This window comes from Triturus cristatus, chromosome 9 (genome assembly GCF_964204655.1).
Source record: "Triturus cristatus chromosome 9, aTriCri1.1, whole genome shotgun sequence".
NCBI classification, from domain to species: domain Eukaryota; kingdom Metazoa; phylum Chordata; class Amphibia; order Caudata; family Salamandridae; genus Triturus; species Triturus cristatus.
The window spans coordinates 677,907,720-677,929,835 of NC_140592.1; the positions used below are offsets into that span (position 1 = coordinate 677,907,720).

Consider the following 22,116-nt stretch of genomic DNA (forward strand, 5'->3'; position numbering starts at 1 on the left):
ATGATGTCGTTGGAGCTCTAAAAACGAAAACCACTGACATAGAGTCCCCGTGATGAGGGCCAGATTGGGAGACATCAGTCGTCTTACCTGTCCTTTCTTTCTCAGCCAATTAAGTTCAACATTTTACAGAAAGGAGAGGTAGTAACGTGGTAAAGTACGGTCGTTTTGCTTCTGTCAATTTGTTCGAACACTGTCGTGTTTTAGGCCAATTATACACATACTGAGGAGGTATAGTGTCGTTAATTTATTCAAAAAGAGGGCAAGAGAGCCTTCAGCGAGGGAGAGAGAGAGAGAGAGAGAGAGAGAGAGAGAGAGAGAGAGAGAGAGAGAGACGTGCGCATCAAGTAGGCTATTTGGTATACGTACGACATAAAACGAGAGAGAGAGAGAGAGAGAGACATGTGTACGATAATAGGCTACTTGGTGTACACACAACATGGAGTAGCACGGGTCAGTTCTACGTAAGAAAACACAAGCGGGGGAAAAACATAAATTCAGCATTCACGTACACAAATACCGGATAGGGCGTAACAGTACATACATCAAGCGCGGAAACTTAAGACGGAGACACAGGGCTACGTTGAGTAAGGGGACCTCTCCTTTCCTGTCCTCTTTCCTATGCATGCTGCGTATTTTTAGTATTTTCCGTAATTCATTTTGTGGGGGGGGGGTGTCGGGCCTTTTACTCCCCTCCCTTTGATCGATAGACAAGCACTTCAGTCATACGATGACGTTCTCTTCCAGCGACCCAAGCATATGTAATGCATACACATTCATACCGTACAATCAGGGCACATACGCACAGTCATACCATACAGTTTTTCACGTTCCCAGTGGTTGTCTGCGCTTCACGCACCATCCCACAACGTTTGTCTATGTTTTTCCCTACATTGAGCACGGTGCGGTCCATGTCCACTCCATTCTTCAGTCGGAATTCCGATGTGACCTATAGAGGAAGAAAAGAAAGGGGGGGGGGGGTGTGCAGCATTCAAAGTACATTAGCGCGCGTAGGCACGAAAAAGTTCTACTTACCACGTACCAGGCTAGCCGCAGAAGTGGGTAATACCACAAACCTATTATTCTTTCTTTCGACTATACAAAGATGCTTCATTTTATTCGTCCCTAAATTCGAGTTCCCTCGTTGCGCATTTGTTTCTCAAGCAGTAATTTATTATGGGACAAAGTAGCATACCTTGTACTCGGCAGATACCTTAAGCTTCAGTCGACCCTTTTCTAACAACTCTGAAAAACGACAGGGGTGATGGATACAAATTTCATTAATCTAAATTCAGGCAAAAGGGTCTGTATTATCTACTTTCTATTGTTTGGGAGTAACTATCATTTATTCAAAACCCTTACCAACCTAGATGATCAGTTATGACGCTAATTCCGTAATTCCTTCAAAAAAAACTTTATTGAAAACATTGTCAGTATACAAATACGGGCCTTTAACCGTACAGGCCGGCCACGGTGTGAGAGGCGTCGAGTATCATGAGCAACACTACCTTAACACGAAAAAAAATTAAAATGATAATTAAAAATGGGAAGGCCAGCATCAAAAAGGTCGTTCGTATGCCCGATCAGTACCCTCCCCGTCCCTCCGCCCATCATGTGTGAAAACATCGCATACATATCCTTTTAACATAAATGTCAAGTAACCGAAACGCCATAAGGAGTTGTAGGCCCCTCCTACATTGGCGCCATTTTTGGGGCGAGGTCGGGTGGGTCCAGGGTACAGTCTAAATCTTTCCATGAATTAGCTGCCGGACCAGAATCCCTTTCGGCAGCTCGAGAACTGTCGTTGGCACCAATGGAAAAGAACAGACCGCATAAATCGTGATTCGGGGGAGGGGGGGGCACAGTTTTTGTTCCTACTGGGTCATGTTGAGGTTCCACCGGAACCGATACGAGCGGACAGGCTACAGTGTCTTCTGATAATTCAAACAGGCGCTTGCGTCAGCATGACGTCACCACGATCTCGCAGCGATGCCGTGATCCATCCTCAGGGCGGGACAGCAGGCGGGTCTCGCTGCCGCCGCCTTGAATCAGTCTCTTTCATTGCATCCGGCGGAGGCAAGGTGGTTGTCGCCCGGGGCAAAGAACAATGGCGGCGGCTTGCCCTCACCGGAAGTCCGCGGGAGTCGAGTGCCAATGACTCCCGCAGAATCTGCAAAGCTGAGGGGGCGTTTTTTTTTTCAAGGGTGGGGCCCACGCCCAAGCAGACAAGCTTCCGAGTCCAGAGCCGTCCTTTTAGCGGGCCGGGCCTGAATCTGAAGAACCAACCGCCATCTCGGGAGTCCAGTGGCAGCGACAGCAGCAGTTCGATGGTTTCGCCACCGGGGTGGGTCCCCCGATCACTCGGCTGCGGGGGCCCATTCCTCGAGTCAAACGCTAATGGCAATCTTAGTGACCCTGCGCCCGAGTGGTTGCCCAGCAGGCAAGATGGCCGGTGAATGCAGGGCGCCAACTCCGCTGGACGGCGAGTGAAACGGCAGGGTGCCCTCCCTGCTGGCGAGCCTCCACCTGGGGAGGCGGGGGAGGCCCGTCCGCGTCGCTTCCCCCCTGCCAGGGCACCCTTCGCTGCCGGTCGAAGCAGGGAATGGGAAGACCAATACAACATGGTGGACTCCACCTTGGCGCTGCCAGGGCCTCGGCGCTGCGTGTAGCCTCCGGCCTATTCGCACAATCGTCCGCCACTGATGCCGCCTCACAGGCCGATGGATTTTGTAGTTATTTTTATAGCCCAAAGCCAACTAAAAGGACCGTCCAAAACAGGCCAATGTTGCTATTTCGAAGAAGGAGGGGCGAGGACTGTCACGTAAATAGTTGTTTAAAAACGTGTTTTAATGTGTTTACCCTGTTGGCGTGTTGTTATACCTATAAGTTATTAAAATGTTATAATTATACTACTTTGTTGGAGTGTTGTACATATTTGCAATCTAGCAACGAGCACGAGGATGTGACTGCGTAACCGGAAAATGACATAGCCCAATTGTGCGCGATCTAGCCCAGTTCGGTGACGTCGATGGTGGGTGTCAGCAGGCTTCCGTTTGCGCAGGATTTTGTCGTGTTTACTGGGCGGGGTGGGCAGTAGGGCAGACATGTTTAGACAGCGAGAGCGACGGAGCCGAGCTACCTCGTGGTTACCTCGGCCGTGAGCTTGGCTCCTTCCCCTGGTTTCATATTCCTCGAAAAAGGGCTATTTCCTAACGTTTCTTATTTTTGCAGGGTCAAAAGGATCCCGTCAACGGTCTACTGGTCTCGCTTGATTATTCTTGTTTCTATATAGCGATCCTTATGCCCTAATTTGCTGTAAGCTACGGCGACTAATCCATATTTAGAGAATGTGTCCTTATTAGGGGTGTCTTCCAGTGGAGCCGGATGGTTTACTTCTAATAAGCGGTCCGGGCAGAACCAACTACCAATCAATGGGGAGAAGATAGGCATGACGGGTTACAACGGGGACAAAAGTCAGCACTACCTATCTTTTCACTGCTTGCAAAGACTAGATAGAATATCTCTATTCCACGTTATTTGTAAGCAGAGAATACCTCCAAAGAACCAATATCGAACAACTAGTGTTCGGACAATCAATCAATCAATGGTGAGAAAGAGATAGGCACGACGGGTTACAATGGGGACAAAAGTCTGCGTTACCTACCCTTCACTATTTGCAAAGACTAGACAGAATATTTCTATTCTACGTTATTTGCAAACAGAGAATATCTCAAAGAGCACTATCCTTCAAAACAATCAATATTCGGACAATCAATCAGTGGGGAGATAAAAATAGGCACGACGGGTTACAATGGGGACAAAAGTCTGCGTTACCTACCCTTCACTATCTGCAAAGGGAGAGAGAGAGTATTTCTACTCCTCCCCGTTTGTAGACAGCGAATATCTCAAAGAGAACAATCAATAAGCAATACTAGTATTTTCAATCAATCAATCAATCGTTTCGCAATTTGTCGTGTTTCACGACCTTACCCGGACCGCGTGGACAGTTTCTCGTCTTCCGCCTCCAGCGCCCGATCGTCCTCTACTCTCCGTATTTGCCGCGGCACTCCTGATGGTTCCCAGTCAGGACCGTAGATCACTCGAGAGAGAGGTCTGCTCGGAACCAGTGAAGTTCGGATGATCGGCTGCCAGACGAGGGTCTATCGGGCAGGAGCTCTCCCGATCGTTGCAGTCGTTCACTCTGTCGTCGGGACCTCTCCCACTGGATCCACGTGTCGCTGATGGGCCCCACGCTTGGGACGCCAATTGTTAAATGGTAGTGGCAGTTGCAGTCAATAACCTTTCAAGTATTGCCCGGCGGTGACCGCCTCTTATACCATTCGATGATTAATCAACAAGAGAGGCAGGCGCTGGAGACTGGAAGGCAGGAAACAAAGTTTTATTCTCTCCGGAGGAGAACACATCAGATCAGACCCACAGGGAATCTTCTCGAGATGTTCTAACTGCATCTCTGAGGCCTGGCCTCTTATACACAGGTTTATTGTTTTATTACCGGTTTACAACACATGGCACATTCTTGGGATCTCTTTGATGCATAAAAGAACATCCTCAGAATCCCCAGCTCAGATCCGTTCCCACACATAGCTACAGTAGAAGTCTCCACCCCACCCACAGTAGGAGATGGCTATCACACTGCGGGACGTTCCGCCAATTCCCGGGGGGGTGTGTGCGGCTGGTCGGGTCTCTGGGGGTGGGGGCCTTGATTCACTGTAATCCCTTTGATGTGGGGTGTTTCCCTTATAGTAGGGGCAATAAACTGCATCCGCAGGGCTAGGTGACGGCCTGGGATCGGTTCGGACAATCGGGCGCGGAGGAAGGGGGTTATCAAAGAGAATGTATGACCATGTATGGGATGAAAGGAGGTGTTGGTCAGGCACGGGGTGCGATTCCATGGCAGGGTCGCGCAGAAGGAGAGGTTTTATGGCCCATGTATTAGAGAGCGGGGGTGGCCAGCGCGTGGGGGATGTTCGCAGCGCCTGAGGGGCGCGCTGGTGATCGGCGATGAGCGCGGAGAGAGAGTGGGGTGCCTAAAATGGCTGCCGTGCGTTTTCGGTGCGTGGCGCTGGGGAGAGGCAAGATGGCGCAGATAATGTTCAGTTGCAAACCAAATTTCCACATCCCCAATCTAAAGGAGGTGCAGGATTTTGGTGCAACTAATATTTTCAACAAAACTGAAGCAAAAGCTTTGTAAATCTTAGAGAAATGTATTGCTGTAAGTGGTTGCATTCTAATGACACTTATAAAAGTAGACTTACATTGTATTATTAAAAATAGACTGCAAGAGCAGACTATTATGATACAGTAGCATAAAGAGACAACCAGGACAAACATCATTAAATTTTTTCTATTTTTAATCCAGAAACAGTGATTACAAACAGATCCTTTTTTTGTACATTTGTAATATATTTGTTTTTTTTCAAAATTATTTTTTGAGGGGGGTTCAACGTGAAAAACTAAAAGAGGGCACAAAGGAAGTTTAGAATATTTATTTAAACTATCGTGCTCTGAAATGCAATATTCGTGCCACCATTAGAAAACAAATGAATACTAAAAATACTATCAGCTTGGTTATTTATCCACATACCATGAAAAACCCTATCATTTTATAGGACAGAGAAACCAAAACCTCCCTTCCCTGCTACTGAGGTTAAATGATTATATATCAAAGATCTCTGGGATTACTGGCCGACTCTGTACCATAGCATACACAGATGGACGTTCTACATTTTAGCAGACACAGTGCTCTTGTCTCAGAACTCTTGTTCCATGCGTGTGTTTTTGGCTCCTGTGCTCATCTATATGACAAGAAACGTGTGCACATATACAACAGCTGCATTCTTGTGTTATGCATGGGTGCTAGTGACTGACCAGATATAATAACAAGGACCATTGTTTGGTTGACCTTTTCTCTGGTATTCAGACTAAATCCCAGGAAAAGAAAAGAATGTGAAAACATATGCAGGTTCCGTGTGAAAGAACAATGTGACACAAAAGTAAGAGTGTTTATATAGTAACATGTGGAAAGGAAAATAAGTCCTACAACGTGCACAGTTAGGTTAACAAAGGGAAAACTACAAAGGGCCACGCGAGAAACACACAACAAAGTAGGTAACAATTCCTGATAGTAAAAAATTGTTAGGAATCACTCATTTGATAGTTTCGTTGTTTTTTCAAGCCTGCCTCTAGAGTCTGTACCATTTGTCAGCATCTGACCATTATTTGCTCTTGTGGCCCATGTCTTACTGAGTTGCTGCTTTTTCTTGGTACTTTATAGAACTCTGAAAACTTTACATTTTGGGACCTACTATTATTTGTGGTTTTTTTTTAATCTTGGCAGGTAAAAAAACATTTATTTCAACAACAAAAAAACTCTAATTAAAAATATAGTTAGTTTGGTTTAAAATACAAACCATAAAACAACATTAAAATGTATACACTTAACATATAAATTCAATTGACTAAACTTTATACAAAGTGCTCATGGGAACAGTCCGTCCCAAATTCCCTAAGTCGCCAAGGGTATGCCCAGAAATGGGTCCCTTGCTTGCTGTGCCAATGAATCCGAGCTGCACCTGACAGATGAGGCCTAATAATGCTGAAACCCACCTGGGATTGCTTGTGTTTCTTTCTGGAGTGGGCTTTGATTTGCAGTTTTAAACATACTATTCCCGCAGGGTCAGCACTGAGCTGCATAACATAGGCTTCGGTCTAAAGTGTCACAGTGAGTAAAAAGCAATGGGTTGGAATGTTTACCAGAGCGACTGCCAGTATTTTAGACTATTTCCAGCATTCCTACCATCGTAGGGCTATTTGCCACAGGTCAGCTGGACAGTTGCAGGGAGGCCTCAGGAGCTTGTTGTATCCCCGCAGCTTAAAACAGGAGGTCAGCCAACTGATCCTTGGGATCACTCTGGTAGTCCTTGGTTCAAGGAGATGGTCCTCTCACCTTCAAGCAGCAAGCAAGGCAGTCCTCTGAAGTATGCTGCAAGCAGCAGGACAGCCCTCTGAGAGTCCTCCACAAGTCCAAAACTGAACTGAAGAGTGGATCTGAGGGTCTTAATTTTATACCTGTGCCAGCTTTAAAGTGGAAGGAACTTCTAGAGTTTCCCCCATACCGATGGTGTTGGAATATCCTGTCCCCCTACCTTGGCCCTCAAAAGTTTGTACTCATAAAAGAATTAAATTCTTTCTGTGTATGCTGAGGCAGTTCCTTTGAAGTGCAAGTGGGGCTGTGCACAGCCCTGCCCCTCCCATCCTACCAACACCTAGCCCCCCTATTGTGGAACTCTCTGAGAAGAATACACAAAGGCCATCTGCCAACTACACGTAGTCATGTGACCAAGGAAACAGGCTGTAGGCATCAAATGTTTTGGACAAGAAAATGTCAACTTTCTAAAAACACTGAAACTGGTCCCAGGATGTTTGGTTTCGGTTTAAGGAAGACCTGGCTTGGCAGTTCGGACTGGACTGTTCCCATGAGGGACAGGGTCAAGACTAATTTGCATATAGCTGGGTCTGAACTGAGGTGGCGAAGTGAGCTAAAGAACGATGATGGATTCAACCAAGATGTGTGACTGTCTGAAAAGTTTCAGCGCCCCATCCATCATCTTCTTGTGTTTGTTTTTTCTGCCCTAAGTTGTCAGGGTATGCCCAGACGTGTGCCCCTTGCTCACTTTGCCACTGGATTCAAGCTAGCCTGTCTGATGAGGGGTGTTACCCTTAAATTGGTCCCAGAATGCTTGATTCCGGTTCAGAGAAGACCTGGCTTGGCAGTTCGGGCTGGACTATTCCCATGAGGCACAGGGTCAAGACTGATTTGCATATAGCTGGGCCTGAACTGAGGTGGCGAAGTGAGCTAAAGAACGATGATGGATTCAACCAGAATCTTTGACTGGGGGTGAGTGTCTGAAACGTTCCAGCGCTCCTTCCATCATCTCCTTGTGTTAACTTTCTAAAAGTGGCATTTTCAGAATTGTGACTTAAAATCTGGCCTTACCATTAAATATGGTTTTAAATTACAATCCCTCAGACACTAAACATGCTATCTCTACCTGCTCCAAAACAAAAGTCATCACTTATTAAATGTAATAAGATAACCCAATGTTATCCTACAGAAGAGGTAGGCCAGTAGGCCTCACAACAGTGAAAAACAAGTGTATTCGTTTTTCTCTACCAGGACATGTAAACCATAAAAGTACATGCCCGACTTTGTAATTACACTGCATCCTGCCCTAAGGTCTGTTTAGGGCTTATCCTAGGGCGATTTCTAAGTATTGATAAGTGATTTCTAGGATTGACCAAAGGTTTGTTTTGCCAAGTCGAATAGGCAGTTTAAAGCTGCACATAGGCTGCTATGGGAGACCTGAGACATGTTTTAAAGGGCTACTTAAGTTGTGATACAATGAGTGCTGCAGACCCACTAGTAGCATTTAATTTACATGCCATGGGTACATGTGTTACCCCTTTACTAGGGCCATACAAGTAAATGAAATGTGGCAATTCGTGTCAGACAATTTTACCATGTTTGAAGGAGAGGGCACAAGCACTTTAGCACTGGTAAGCAAAGTAAAACACACAGAGTCCTAAAAGCCAACCTAAATGGGCTTAGAAAACCGGAGGGTTGAAGGCAAAAAGTTTAGGGGGTGACCCTACAGGGAGGGCCAAGTCTAACAGACCCCCAAGTTGGGGTGGTAACAGGTTTGTAAAAGGTTAAGAGTCCTCTTAGGACTCTTTCCCCTTTGCGAATTTACCCAAAAAGTGTAAGAGGAGTTCGGAATACACTGCCGCCTCTTAAAAAACAGAAAAAAGAAACTTTTAGTTTTGAACGCAGTCCCGTTTCCTTTCAGAAAAAACGGCTGCATTTAAAACAAAGGTTTTCTTTATTAAAAGCAATCACAGACATGGTAGTTTGCTGCCCCGGCAGGCCACCATCTCTGTGAACGTTGTGAACTGTAGGGGACACAATTTGCGACCTACCTCTTTAATATTCAAGAGGTAGGTTAGATTTAGACCCACTAAATTTGCTATTTTGCGAACCGACCTATTAGTGAATAGATCGGTTTGCAAAATACTGAACTGTTCCCAAATTGTGGCCAGTATTTTACGGCCTGTACTTAGTACAACTGCCCATAAGTGTAGCATGTCATTTCCTGCTTTCTTTTCATGTATAAACGCAGTACAGAAAATATATTTTTTTCAGTCAATGTACTTTGTTCATTTGGATTGGCTGGTTGAAGCATTCATAAAATAGACTGAATACATTGACTCTTATAGGGATGTTTTTTTAAACGGTATTTAAAAATGTATATGTTCTCTGATCCTGCAGGTAGTGGAGATAGTCTACTTTTTTATAAAAATCTCATAATGGAGAATTAGATTCTGACCTCTAATTTAAGGTTGGGAGTTTACGTCTGTAATCCATTGCTCATGAATTTCAAGGGCAGTTGAGAGAAGCACATGGTTCATTACTATTACCTTCTAGCATTGTTTCTTCTATTGGGTAGCACTGTACCTGTACAGAACTAGTAAGGAAGATGAACTGTTCCAGGTGCAGCTTTCAGTATATCCAGGGCTTTAAGTGGGATGAAAAAAACTAGGGGGGCTCTCAAAGGGGCGTGGCCAATGTAATTAAGGGCGTGGCTTAAAAAATGTCAGCTAAAAATCTGTGCTTAGCATAGGGTGCTGCCCGACTTGTATTTTTCTGTTTATGTCATTGCATCCAGATATATGATACAACAAGTAACATACCTACAACAAGTCAGGACTATTGGCTTTGTCAGTGGTAGCTAGTTGCATAAGATAAATAAGCAGCAACTATGGCTTACATATAATATCGAAAAAGCTTCCACTTAAAGCGATGGTGACACCACAACAATGTTGCTGCTCCTGAGTTTCAAAAAGAGAAGGGAAATCCAGAGAGAAAAGAAAGGACTCTTTAAAGGATTTCCCTTCCCCTACAAAGCTCACCTGGCATGACGTCATGCCGTAACTGTTCCACGGGGTAGAAGTGAGCAGTGTGAGCATGCGCACATCATTGTGCCTGGTGTTATTGAAGTCCGGCAAAAACGGACCGCCTGTTCCAGGGCACGAAATAGAGCCCGATAGACACCCGTTTCGAGGCCCCCTTTGAAAAACTGCCAGTGCTCAGCACCAGTGCAACCCGGCCCACTTAAAGCCCTGAGTACATCCCTTTGTGAATGAGAGAACAACGAGAATTTACCTCTGCCATGCTTCCTGGCATTTGCTTGAGAACCAAATTTCCACTGTGAGAAGATGCATGTATGCAAGCTAGTTTGTTAACATCAAGTCCATTGTTTACACACACAAAATGTACCTTTTCCAGATCGGCACAGTGCAGAAAATTAGGTTTTTTGAATGAGGACCACTCTCTATTCTTATGCACTAAATTCTTCTATTGTGCATTTTACACAGGAATGAAAAGCTTACGTACTGTGCTGTCGGCCTTGGGGAAAGGCTGTTTGGCCAGTGCCTTCACATGTGCTTACCTTTACTCCGGAGAGCTGTATCCTACTGAGATCAGGTATGCATGGACAGCTGCCCCTATCCAATCCCTCTGCTCCTTGATTAGCTAGAGCCTTATCTATGAATATTGGGTTCTTGGTAACTTTCTGCTCACCATGTATGATGGGGTTCACTGTGACGTACACCTGCACTGGTATCAGCAAACCGCACCAGGACACAGTCAGGAGGATTTGCAAGGGCTTCCCAGAAGACCAATTCTAGCTCAAGGATAGCTGTCTGAATGGGAATATACATGGTTCCTATTCTGTTGTAATATAGCCATATGGCCCCCGGATAGTGGGCTATACTGGTCATTAAAGGCCAGCTCCAGCATTCGTCTCAGGCCTTTAACAAGGGAGTGGGCCTTTAATGGTTGTTATAGCCTGCTACAGTGTGCAATAAGGCTATTAGAACTTTCTGCCCCATGACAGCAGAATGTCCTTATTAAAGAAAAACAAAGGTCTCTCGGAGCCTGTTTGTGTTGAAATCCCCACATACCCCTGCGGCTTCCAAGCTTTTGTTTCACAGCTATAGCTGTGAATGTTCAACAGATAACAGCTGTGTGCGGGTCCAGTCACACCAATAGCTGTGAAAGGAGGCTGAAGTCAGCCTGTGGTTCGCTTCGGGCTCAGCTAAGCTACCAAGGAGCTGAGCAAAATCCCCCTCCCTCCTTCCTAGTCTCCAGTGACACTAAGAGCTACAGGAGGAAAATGCGGGAAGGATCCTTTGTGCCCAGCAGCACAGGGTCCTCCTTTCGCTTTCTCCTGCCAAATCCATATATTTTGGAGAGGAAGGGGAATGAGAAAAGGAGAGACTGTTTTAGGACACTGTAATGTTGAGAACAGATGACCTACATCAGTTTATACAGGCCACTGCTGCTCCTTTGTCTTCAATAGAGCTCTCAACATTCCAATGTTCTACTACTACTGGGCTATATGAAAATATGAGAATGATAATCAATGGTGGGATTTATTCAAGTGTGTTACAAAAAGCACCCAAAGACAATCTGCATTTGAAGATACAAAGGCGTTCTGACACTCAGGGGGTTATTAATAAGGGTTGTGCAGATGCTTGCAGTGCACTGCTCAAATTTGCACTACACCTGCGGGCTATTATACTGCACATAAATGTATGCAAAACTTTTCATTGTTTGCTCCATATTCAAATCCTTAGTTAACAACCCTCCAAGTTTTAAAAACATATTGAGGGAGTTAAGTGGTTCAGTGAGCTTGCCCACACCTGTGCACCATGGGTTTGTTTGTTATCTTCAGTCTTCTTTGTCTTACTTTGGTCTTTGTGTCACTTTCCCTCACAGGCAGACCGGCATGGGCTTCGTGTCCATGTTCGCCCGCATAGGGGCAATGGTTGCCCCCTTAGTCCTGATGGTCAGCGAGTATGCTTCATTTGTGCCTCCCTTGATCTATGGCTTGGCTGCAGTACTGGCTGGCTCTGGGGTCTGCTTCTTAACAGAGACGCTCAATCATCAGCTGCCCGACACCATTGAAGCTGTGGAGAACAGGTAAGCGGGGGGCCAGTCTGCTGATTCCCTGGGAAGAGATTTTGAAGGGCAGGGAGTGGAATGTTTTCCTGTTCATCCACTGACCGACAGAAAGGTTTACAATCAAGCAGGATTAGTGGTGTTAGGGTTGGGCATTTAAATTGACAAAGTAGAATCTTTTGACTACTCTATAAAGCTGTCACATACCGTGATTCTCAGGTACTTCTTGGCATTGTCACTTGTTTTATGAGATGAAGCTAAAAGGGTTTTCAGGTATAACTCTTTCTGCAAACCGAAAGGCGTCTAGGCCCTTCAAAGACTTTAAGATCTGGGTTTGCTAGATCTAGAGCTGGTCTAGAACGGACCTGAGCCCATAAAAGGGGCTTGTGTTATCTGAAAATAGGGGCCTAAAAGACACCTCCCCTTGTGGCAAAAGGTTTTATTGCATCCCAAAACGTTTATAAAAGCCCTTTCCCATCTGCTGCAGTCTGCAGTGGATAAAATATGCAGTGTTTACTCTTTGTTGGCTGGTGCTTTACACAACGGCAATCTGATGCATCTAATGACGGGAAACAACCTTTACAATGCATCGTTTACAATGCATGCGTTTACAATGTAAGTTGTTACAACGATGCGTAGTTACATCGCATGCCATTACAACGCAAGTCGTTACAACGACTTGCGGTAGGGGGCAGAAGGTGTTGGATTTTCAATCCAACACCTTCCCTACTGTTGCACACACTGGAGTTGGAAAAGTAAATTATACTATTCCAAACTCCAGCGGCCTGCTGCCGCAAGTCGTTGTTACAACTTGCGTTGTAATGCCATGTGATGTAACAACGCATCGTTGTAACGACTTGCGATGTAAACACATGCATTGTATAGAATGCTATTCCTAATGACTGACCACGCATCAAGTCCGTCACAGACTTGCGAGCTTCCCATGTTGCTCATCAGGGCACATAGAACCTGGTCAAGGCAGGTGAGAAAGAGTTTAATGGCCATTCCCATTGACTATCTGGCCTCTGTGGTCTTTGCCAACAGGGCCAGCATAAACTGCTTACATAGGTGTAGTACAGATTCAAAAATATATGAAAACATATGGCAGGGAATGCAGAATGAACTGTATTTCTGCTGCTATATATTTTGTTTTTCAGAAACAAGATTACCATAAGGGTTTTATCACTTGCCTATTCCATCCCAGAGCTTCAGCAAATCTATTGCAAAACTATTTATGCATACAATGGAGAGGATTTACACTGAAATAAAAAGATGAATCCCTTGCTACTCCCCACAAGAATTTGGTAGCGATACGTGCTACCCAGGAAAATGGGAACAGTAAAAGCAAACCAGACCTCTCAGTCTTTTCCCAGTTTAATCTGGCACACCTGACCGAGGTCATGATGTAAGAAGATTACTTTAGCAAAAAGTGGTTGCAATGCGGGCACCGACTTTTTGTGGATGCGATCTGATTTTGCGAGCCTACAATTGTACTAATAGGTCAGTTCACAAAATACTGAATCACGGGGGTCACAGAACTACCTGCCTAATTAATATTCATTAGGCAGGTTACAATTTGCACCCCACTGTGATTGGCTAGAATCACAGGAACGGGTTAACTGCAAAGAACAGTAGTCCACCATCCCGATGATTGGTTTCCAAAATTAAAATCTTTTTTTTAAGCAGCCTGAGTTCCTTAAGTTAACCAGGGCTGCTTTAAAAAAAGTTTTCTGTTTTTGAAAACGAAAGTCAGACCTATTCTCAGTGGATCTGCCACCATTATTCCCAAAGAGGAAGTGGTCCAAAGCGGTCTCCTTCCCTTTGCGAATCAGTTACCACCCCAGCTTGGGAGTCACTGACTGGTCAGTGGTTTCGAACCAGCATTATGGTGGCAAACATTGATACATTAGGGTCCGAATCCCTGTTTGGAAGGGGCACCCAAAACATGCCCCATACAGGTAGTGACTTAGAAACCAATTCTAAATCCATACTTTTCCAAATCACTAAATGGGTCTAGTACATTTGAAGAATGCCTTTTATCAATCAGAAATCCTCTGGTTTAGTGAACCAAGGGTTTGCAACTGGTAAAAAGCTTTGTACATCAGGCCCTAATTTATTTACAAGCAAATGGCAGGGCTCTCCACATCATAGGGATACATCTGTCGTCTTCCACATGACCAAAAGGCTACGAAAGTAGGGCCTGACTAGGAACGCACTCCGGCCCTGGCAATTGAGTTGGACCGGCCGCCGGGGGAGGGGGGGTCGCATGAAAAACACTGCCGCTATGCTGCAAAACCAGCCCCGGTAACAAAAACGTCCCCCAAGGGATCCAAGATTGGTCCCCACCCAAACGCCCCGCCCCCCCCCCCCCCCCCCCAGGGAAACGCCCAGTGCCCGCTACAGCCAGTCCGGCCCTGTATGCGAGGGTATCAATTTCTAGCTTGCTTCATGGGTGGCGATAATATGCCCAAGGGAGATTTTCCCTTATGCAGATTTCTACAGAAACAAAAACAGGAAAACTTGCACCGTTGGCTCTGATTCGCTGAGTCACAGTTTCTGCAGAGAGTCAAAGGATACAATAGGTCTCAAACCTTCCTGGTCGAAGGGCTCAGCTAGGAATGTGGCAGATAAGAGAGGGGATAGCAGGAAGCTGAAATATGTCACACATAACACGCGAGGCAGTTTAGGGGGCTAATATATACATGTTGATGAAATAATAATGCCGATCTATTCAGTTTTGGAACATTCTGTGACAATTTACCAATTTCTCTCTTTCTCTCTTAGCTACCATCTCCGCATGAAACACAAAACTTTCCCTGAAAAATCACTGAACGACGAAGAGATTGCACTTACAGAGAAAGAGGACTGCGACATGAAAAACTCTTTGTTGGACACAATTTGAGAGGCGGAAAGGGGTTAACTGGAATTCAAATATGTCCGCATTTCCATTCGGAAGCACCTTATTTATGTAAATTTTTCTCCAGCTATTCTAGGCCTAGGGTTAGAGACTACTTTACCAATTCACAGTAAAATACGAGTGAGCTAAACAGTCATTCTGTGTTTTCTACTGCATGATGGACCAAGCAGACACCATGTTTGAAAAAACAAAACTATAACGAAGTCAAGGCTAAACCATCTTCTTTGATAAGGATAGCTCATCGGATGCCATGCCAGATTTAACATCCAGTCAGAACGTTATCTTCAACTGATGTTTCTTGGCCAGTGGATAACACTTGCTCTCTTTACTTGTGCATCGCCCTAATGGAATACATCCTGAGCAATGACACACGGGGTTACTTTCTCCTGATGTCAGCTTTCATCCTTTTCCTCTAGCACAGAGTGAGGCAGCATTGACTAGCCACGAGATGGCGCTGCAGCACACCCGTGTCTGCATTTCTGCTCCCAGGAGAAATTAAGGCCTGTTGGAGGCCTCAAATGCCAGCTCATTTTGCCTGCATGACACCCTGAGAGGCGAACCACAGAGAATGATTTCTTTCTTAAACAGAGGCACATATCTCATGATCAAGCACTTCAGAACCAGGGTCCTCAAGGCGCTTTGTAAATGTTTAGAGTACAAGAAGTCACTTTATTTCCGAAGCTTGGCGCATCTATCGTTTCTACTGTAAAAAGCGTGTGAGTGTATTGTATATTGCTTATGTTTATTTATTGAAAGCTAACATTTTGCCCTCGGAACCTTTCACCATCTAACAATAACTCCAGAGATGAACTTCTGCTGCCTTCGACAAAGAACATCTCTCTGTATCCCAAAAAAACGTAAGTGATGTAATCTGCTAAACCAGCTGATGAAACTTTGCTTCAACAAAAAGTCCAGTAAATCCAAACATGCATGTTTACCGAGCAAAGATACATTGGCATAACCCTTCGAAAGGCCAGTATGGCTTGGGCAGTCAGTCGCATCTCCAGTGAGTTTCTTGAATGTTATCTTAAAAGATGAGAAGACTGTGGGACAAGCTGAGCAAGCTGTGTCATTTCGGACAGCAAAGCCAATTCGCCTCTTAATTGCCTATTAGCGCCCAGATTTACAGAAACTAAGCAACAGCCTGGCTGTGACGTGTTAGAGTCCATGATATACAACAGTTTAAGGAAAATGTAAGGCATTTTTGAATACCCGTCACACTCCCATATTCACTTTCAAAAAATGGCTCCTTTCGGTAGCCTCTTCCACTGTGAGATCCCCATTTGGTAACTGGTTTTGCATAATGGCACTAGGGGTCAATCCTGTAGCTCATTGTGCCAGGGACTGATGTGCACCTCACTGATGAGGGACTACAAGGTTGAAATATGTCCAGGCTTGTCTGCGTTCCTGTTTAGAGTGGGTGTGGCCAATCAGCGGCTGGATTGCCATTTGACACAAGTGCAAGATTGATGTGCATTTGCTGTTCCCCATCCGAGTAGCACAGGGACCAAAAATGATGGAATGGAATGAAGTCCATATCAATTCCCAATCATTAAACTTAATTCAAGCATTCCATGCGCCTATTTTTGTTCTTCTTAGTCAGCTGTCAGTCAGGGCACATACCCTGGCAAAGGCGTGTTATCTGTCTACTTTGAGAATATGTGTAAAACAAAAGATAGCACAAATTGTAAAAGTTTATTAATGTACTAACGATAACAACACTAATTTTCAAATAAAGATCCAATTCCCAACCACTGTCCTTCAAGTTTGAAAGCAGCACATTACAAATGATGAGCTAGAAGGTAACGCTAGTAATGTGAGCATGTACAATTCCATCTTTTAATTATAGAAGATGTAAGGGTAAAGATAATAAAACAAGTTAGTGCTCAAAATGTAGATCAAACGACCATTTTGAAATACTGTTAAAAAAGAAATTCTGCTTTTATGTTTTTCTAAGAAAAATTTGTTGCAGGATAATTACAATTGAGCTTGAAATTATAATTTTATTCGAAATGTATTGTAAATACTCATGAAGTGCAGGTAAAATGAAATAAAAAATTGTGATTGCGACATGGAGTGTGCTTCTCTTATGAATGTGCCTATAAACTAGAACACGCAGACAGTGGCGGTCGGCATGGAGAGGGGGTGGCCGCATCTCTCCTCCATCAGGATTCAGGAACCAGAAAGAACCCATGCTTCCCGGACCAATCACAACGCAGCATTGTGATTGGTCTGAGTGTCGTGGTTCGAAGCTCAGTCAGTAACAGGGAGCCTGGGCATGTTCTCCACACAGGCTGTAATGCAGCCTGCCTGGAGAACATGCAAAGTGCGCATGACTGTTTGGCTGACCCAAAAGGGCCAGCCACACAGTCATATGCACTTAGGAGTGAACAAACCACTCCTCCTCTGCCCTGCTCTTTCATCGGAACAGCCCTGCCTGCCCCAGCCACAGGAACAAATAAAATTATAATAACGTTCAGCTATTATCATTTTATTTTTCCTTTGTTTACACTGCTTAAAAGCAGTGGGGCGACGCTCCTACGCCTTAGCGGAGGAGCCACCACTACATGTAAACAGGTTTACCATGAGTTACACATTTCTGAACAGTGGAAGACAATGTTCTTTTCAGAGGAATGAATCAGAATTGCGTGTTACAGTTTCCCGGCCATCCACCAGCTAGATTAATTATATTGCCTATTGCTAATTTCACCTTCTTACAGGCAGAAGGTAGTGACTCAGTTGACTCTTGAAACAATTTCTCTCTTGAGCATCCACAAACTTCAATACTGGGAATAGTACCCAGAAATGAAGAAATATAAATTAGGGTAGAGAAGGGGGCAAATCTAGAGGTACAGCGCACTCACGGCGGGTGGCTGTAGACCGTAGTACTGAAGCCAGACTGAAGAATTATACACTTTTCGCCAAACTACCAAGCGGCTGTCCCAAAAATTAAATCCCAGAATGAACCTCTGCAGTTAAAAGGAAGGACATAGATACAGGTGTGGCAGATTCACCTCCTATGGTGATACAAGAAAGTAGCCCTCCCTCGTCTGGCAAATGCCTCATCAACTGATGGACTCTGGCTTAACTCTGGAGATTCCTGAGGCCAAGTCTGGGAGGCCTTCGGACCAAATGCCGCACCAGGGTCATCAAGATAATCTCCAGCTAACGTGTTAGATTAGAGTCCAGTAGCCTTTATCATGGCCCAGCTCTCAGTCAACCAGAAACATTCAAATTGCTATTAGAGAAAATATTGATGACATTTCGGGACTTAAAACAGATACAAGCCCAGAAAATTGCTGCTCTCCACCAACGATGGGTAAAAAATTGAGGAGAGCGTGATGCAGATGCCAGTCAGATTTCAGGAAGCTGAGAGGAAGATATCTGACCTTGAGGACAAATCCTTTTCACTCGATAAAGAAATGTTAACTATGCAAAAGAAAGTTCATTTTGTTTAGGACAAAACCAAGGAATTGGAGAATTATGCAAGACGTTCTAATCTTCGATTGGTGGGTATTCCAGAGGAAAGTGAGACTCAAGGAAACCTTAAGAATATACTTCAAATGATTAAATCTTTGATTAAATCCCATATTTTCGAGGGAGGAGCCTAGCGCGCATCCAAGATGGTCGCGTGAGCACAGGGCTCCCCGGACCCTCGCTGCTCCTCGGAATTTATCCTGAGATTATCCTGATATAGTTTATGGAATCTGGAAGATGAAGGCTGGCTGAACACGGATCTCCTTTCAGAAATCGAATCGGACCTGGGAATCCTGATTTATCGTGGTCTGAACTTTTGGGACCCACCCGACGGCGGTGCCCGGTGTGAGGGCGAACTGTGGAGCCGGGGTGTAATTGAACAACAGCGGCTACAGCGCTGTGCCAGTGGTCGCTCCACCACTTTCGGTTTCACTTTTGGACTTTGAAGGGGCTGGACGGCGGAATCGCTTGGTGTGGCTGGGTGTTTCCTTGGCCTCTACGTGAGGCCTTTGTCTCCGCCTGCTACTAGTGTGCCCATCGCCTTTGGTCCCCCCACACCGCTATATTGCGGACTCTGGTGAGGCGCCCGTCTGCGGTGCCGGTGCCCATTCGACCCTTGATCAGCGGTCCCCTTCGGTGAGCGTGGCCCAAATGGGGGGCAAGGGGGGCCCCGAGGGGCGCAAGACTAAAGCTTCCCTCCGCGGGGGACCGGTCCAGGCGAACAACATGGACCGCTACACTCACGGCAGAGGGTCCCCTGGAGCGGCCGGCGCCCCCCCAGACGCCGCCGGTGGTGGCACGTCCGTCTCTCCGGAGCTGTCCCTGCAGGACATCATGGGCACCATTGATGGCATCAGGGAGACCATCGCCACGCAGTACGAGGCCTTGGCCCGTAAAATCGACACGGTGGCAATCGATGTCACATTAATTCGGGCGGATCTCTCTAAAACCAACGAGAGGGTTCAAGCGCTCGATGTGCGGACTTCTACCCTTGGTGCGGATGTGTTGGACCTGCAGACCACTCTTGGCGACATCAAGATGGCTAACGATCAGATGGCCCGGCGGCTGGAGGACTTCGAGGGACGAGCCCGACGCAATAACATCCGTGTCATAGGCGTACCGGAGTCCTCCGACAACCGCCCGGTTGATCTCCTGGTTGAGGAACTCATCCTCCAACAGCTGGCCCCCGCTGGCCTAAGTAAGTTCTTTGCCGTGGAGCGGGCCCATCGTGTTCCGGGCGGTCGACCGCGGCCGGGGGCCCCCCCGAGGCCTATTGTAGCCAAACTTTTCCACTATAGAGACCGAGATGCGATTCTGCAGGCCTCACGGGTCCACGGCCCGGTTCGTCATGAGAACTCGTCAATTAACTTTTATCCGGACTTCACCCAACTTGTCCAGAAACAGCGGATGGGTTTCCAGGGGGTGAAGCGTCGTCTCCGTGACCTGGGCCTTAAGTACTCTATGCTTTATCCCGCAAAACTTCGAGTGGAACATGAGGGTCGGACTGCCTTTTTTGACTCTCCCGCGACTGTGAGTGACTGGCTGGACTCGCTGCCGGACAGGGGTGACCGGCCTGGGCCCTCTGCCGATACCGAAGGTGACGGGTCCCCTTTGGAGTGACTTTTGGTCCTTGACTTTGCCATTTTGCACTGTTCGGTTGGGTTTTACTTCTTTTGTTCATTTTGTCTCACTATGACCTGTGTGGGGGGCGGGCGGGGACGGGTCCCTTTCCTCCTCCGGGGTCTTTCCGTAGAATGGGGTTAGTAGGGCGACAGGCACACTGCAAGTTGGGGTGGTTTTTTGGACCGCAGGGGTGCAGGGTGGGGGGAGTTGGATTTGGAGGGGGGTTGGGGGGTGGGAGGAGTTGTTTTGATGTGTGTTTTTTGTTTTCAGGGCGAGGTATTGATTTTTGTCCAGTTTCGGGGGCTGTGCTACTGGCTGGGGACCTTTGATCTACTGGAGGGGATGGGGGGGGGACGGGTTGAGGTTGATGTCATGGAACGTCAATGGGTTGGGGGACCGTATCAAGCGGGGTGTTGTGCTGCAGTATTTGCGTCGTCTGGCTCCTGATGTGGTGTTTTTACAGGAGACGCATCTGGTTGGTAATGTTTGTCATGCAATGAACAGGGGGGGATACCGCCTCGTGGCTCATTCTGGTTTCACCACAGGTTCTAGAGGGGCGGGCATTCTCCTGCGATCCTCACTTCCGTTGGAGATCACCAGGGTAGTCTCGGATGATAGAGGGCGCTATGTGGGTCTGACTGGGAGGTGGGAGGGGCAGTCCCTTTCCTTGGTCTCAGTTTACGTCCCCCCGGGCCTCCAGAACTCCACCTTTTCGGACTTGGGTCGAATGCTGCTTGAACTTCCCGACAGTCTTTTGCTTATGGGCGGGGACTTCAATTCGGTGCTTTCGGGTGACCTGGATCGTCACCCGCCCAGGGCCCTCCCCGCTGCCCAGGCATGGCTCGGCGGACTATTGGAGACCTTCGGTCTGGTAGATAGTTGGAGATTGATGCATCCGACACAATGTCAGTACACCTTTCAATCTGGGGCGCATGGGAGTCTTTCCAGATTAGACTATTTCCTTATGCCCGCGGCCCAGACTGCTCGGATTCGAGAGGTTAGGCACCTGGCGCGGGGTATCTCTGATCATTCCCCGCTGTGGCTGCTCTTTGACACCGGGTCGCGGTCTGCAGGGCGGATCGCTCCCATTAACCCGTGGTACCTGCGAGACCCTACAACTCGCGACAGCTTGGTCAAGTCGATTGACCAATACTTCCTTGAAAACGAGGGGTCGGTGTCGTCCGCAATGTCCCTGTGGGAAGCCTTTAAAACCGTGCTCCGCGGACACGCCCTCTCCCAGATAGTGGTGGCTAAGAAGATCAAGAGTGAGGCAGTGGTGAAGCTGGAGACTGACATCTCGGGGCTGGAGTCGGCCTTGGAGGCGGGTGTCACTCCGGACGGGCTCCATGCCCTCAGCTTGAAGCAGTTTGAATACAGGTCTCTTGTTACTGATGCTGCCAAGACTATGTATAGGGAGCAGCAGGGTAGATTGTATGACGCCGGGGACAAGGCGGGTAAATTGATTGCTTGGCTGGACAAGAAGGAGAGAGTGAATCGTGTGGTCCCGGAGCTTCGGGCCTCGGATGGAGCATGTGTGACTGAGCCTGGTGAGATTGTGGAGTGTTTCGCTGACCACCTCCGGGCCGTGTACTCCCCGGTGACGGATAGGGATGAGGAAGACTCTCGCCTTCTGCTGCGGGATATTGCTTTGCCCGGCCTGTCCGTCGAGGACCGTGAACAGCTGGACACCCCCTTGTCCGTTGACGAGATTGCCACCGCGATTCGGTCCCTTCGCTCTGGCAAGGCTATGGGTCCCAACGGCCTGCCTATTGAGTTGTATAAGTTGCGCCCTGATAAAATCGCGCCTTTCCTCCGTCGTATGTTCCAGGAGTCCCTCGAGACGGGTTCCCTTCCCGCCGACCAGCGTCTGGCTACTATAGTCGTGATCCCCAAGGAAGGTAAGCCACGAGACCGCTGTGCCTCCTACAGGCCTATCTCTCTATTAAACGCCGAGCCTAAGATACTGGCTAAAGTCCTCGCCAATCGTTTGCTGAGCGTTATCTGTGATCTGATCTATCCTGATCAATGCGGCTTCATCCCTCATCGTAACACCGCTCTTAAC

General features: G+C 46.8%; 1 protein-coding gene across 1 annotated transcript in view; it reads left to right on the plus strand.

Moving 5' to 3' along the window:
• Nucleotides 1–16,999, plus strand: part of LOC146798483 (solute carrier family 22 member 20-like) — a 141,971-nt gene extending 124,972 nt beyond the window's left edge. Inside the window, exons 9-11 of the mRNA XM_085625755.1 lie at nucleotides 10,450–10,558; nucleotides 11,855–12,058; nucleotides 14,822–16,999. Coding sequence (XP_085481881.1) covers nucleotides 10,450–10,558; nucleotides 11,855–12,058; nucleotides 14,822–14,939 — 431 coding nt within the window. The 3' untranslated portion in view covers nucleotides 14,940–16,999. The remainder of the gene's footprint in view (nucleotides 1–10,449; nucleotides 10,559–11,854; nucleotides 12,059–14,821) is intronic.
• The last annotated feature ends 5,117 nt before the right edge of the window (nucleotides 17,000–22,116 follow it).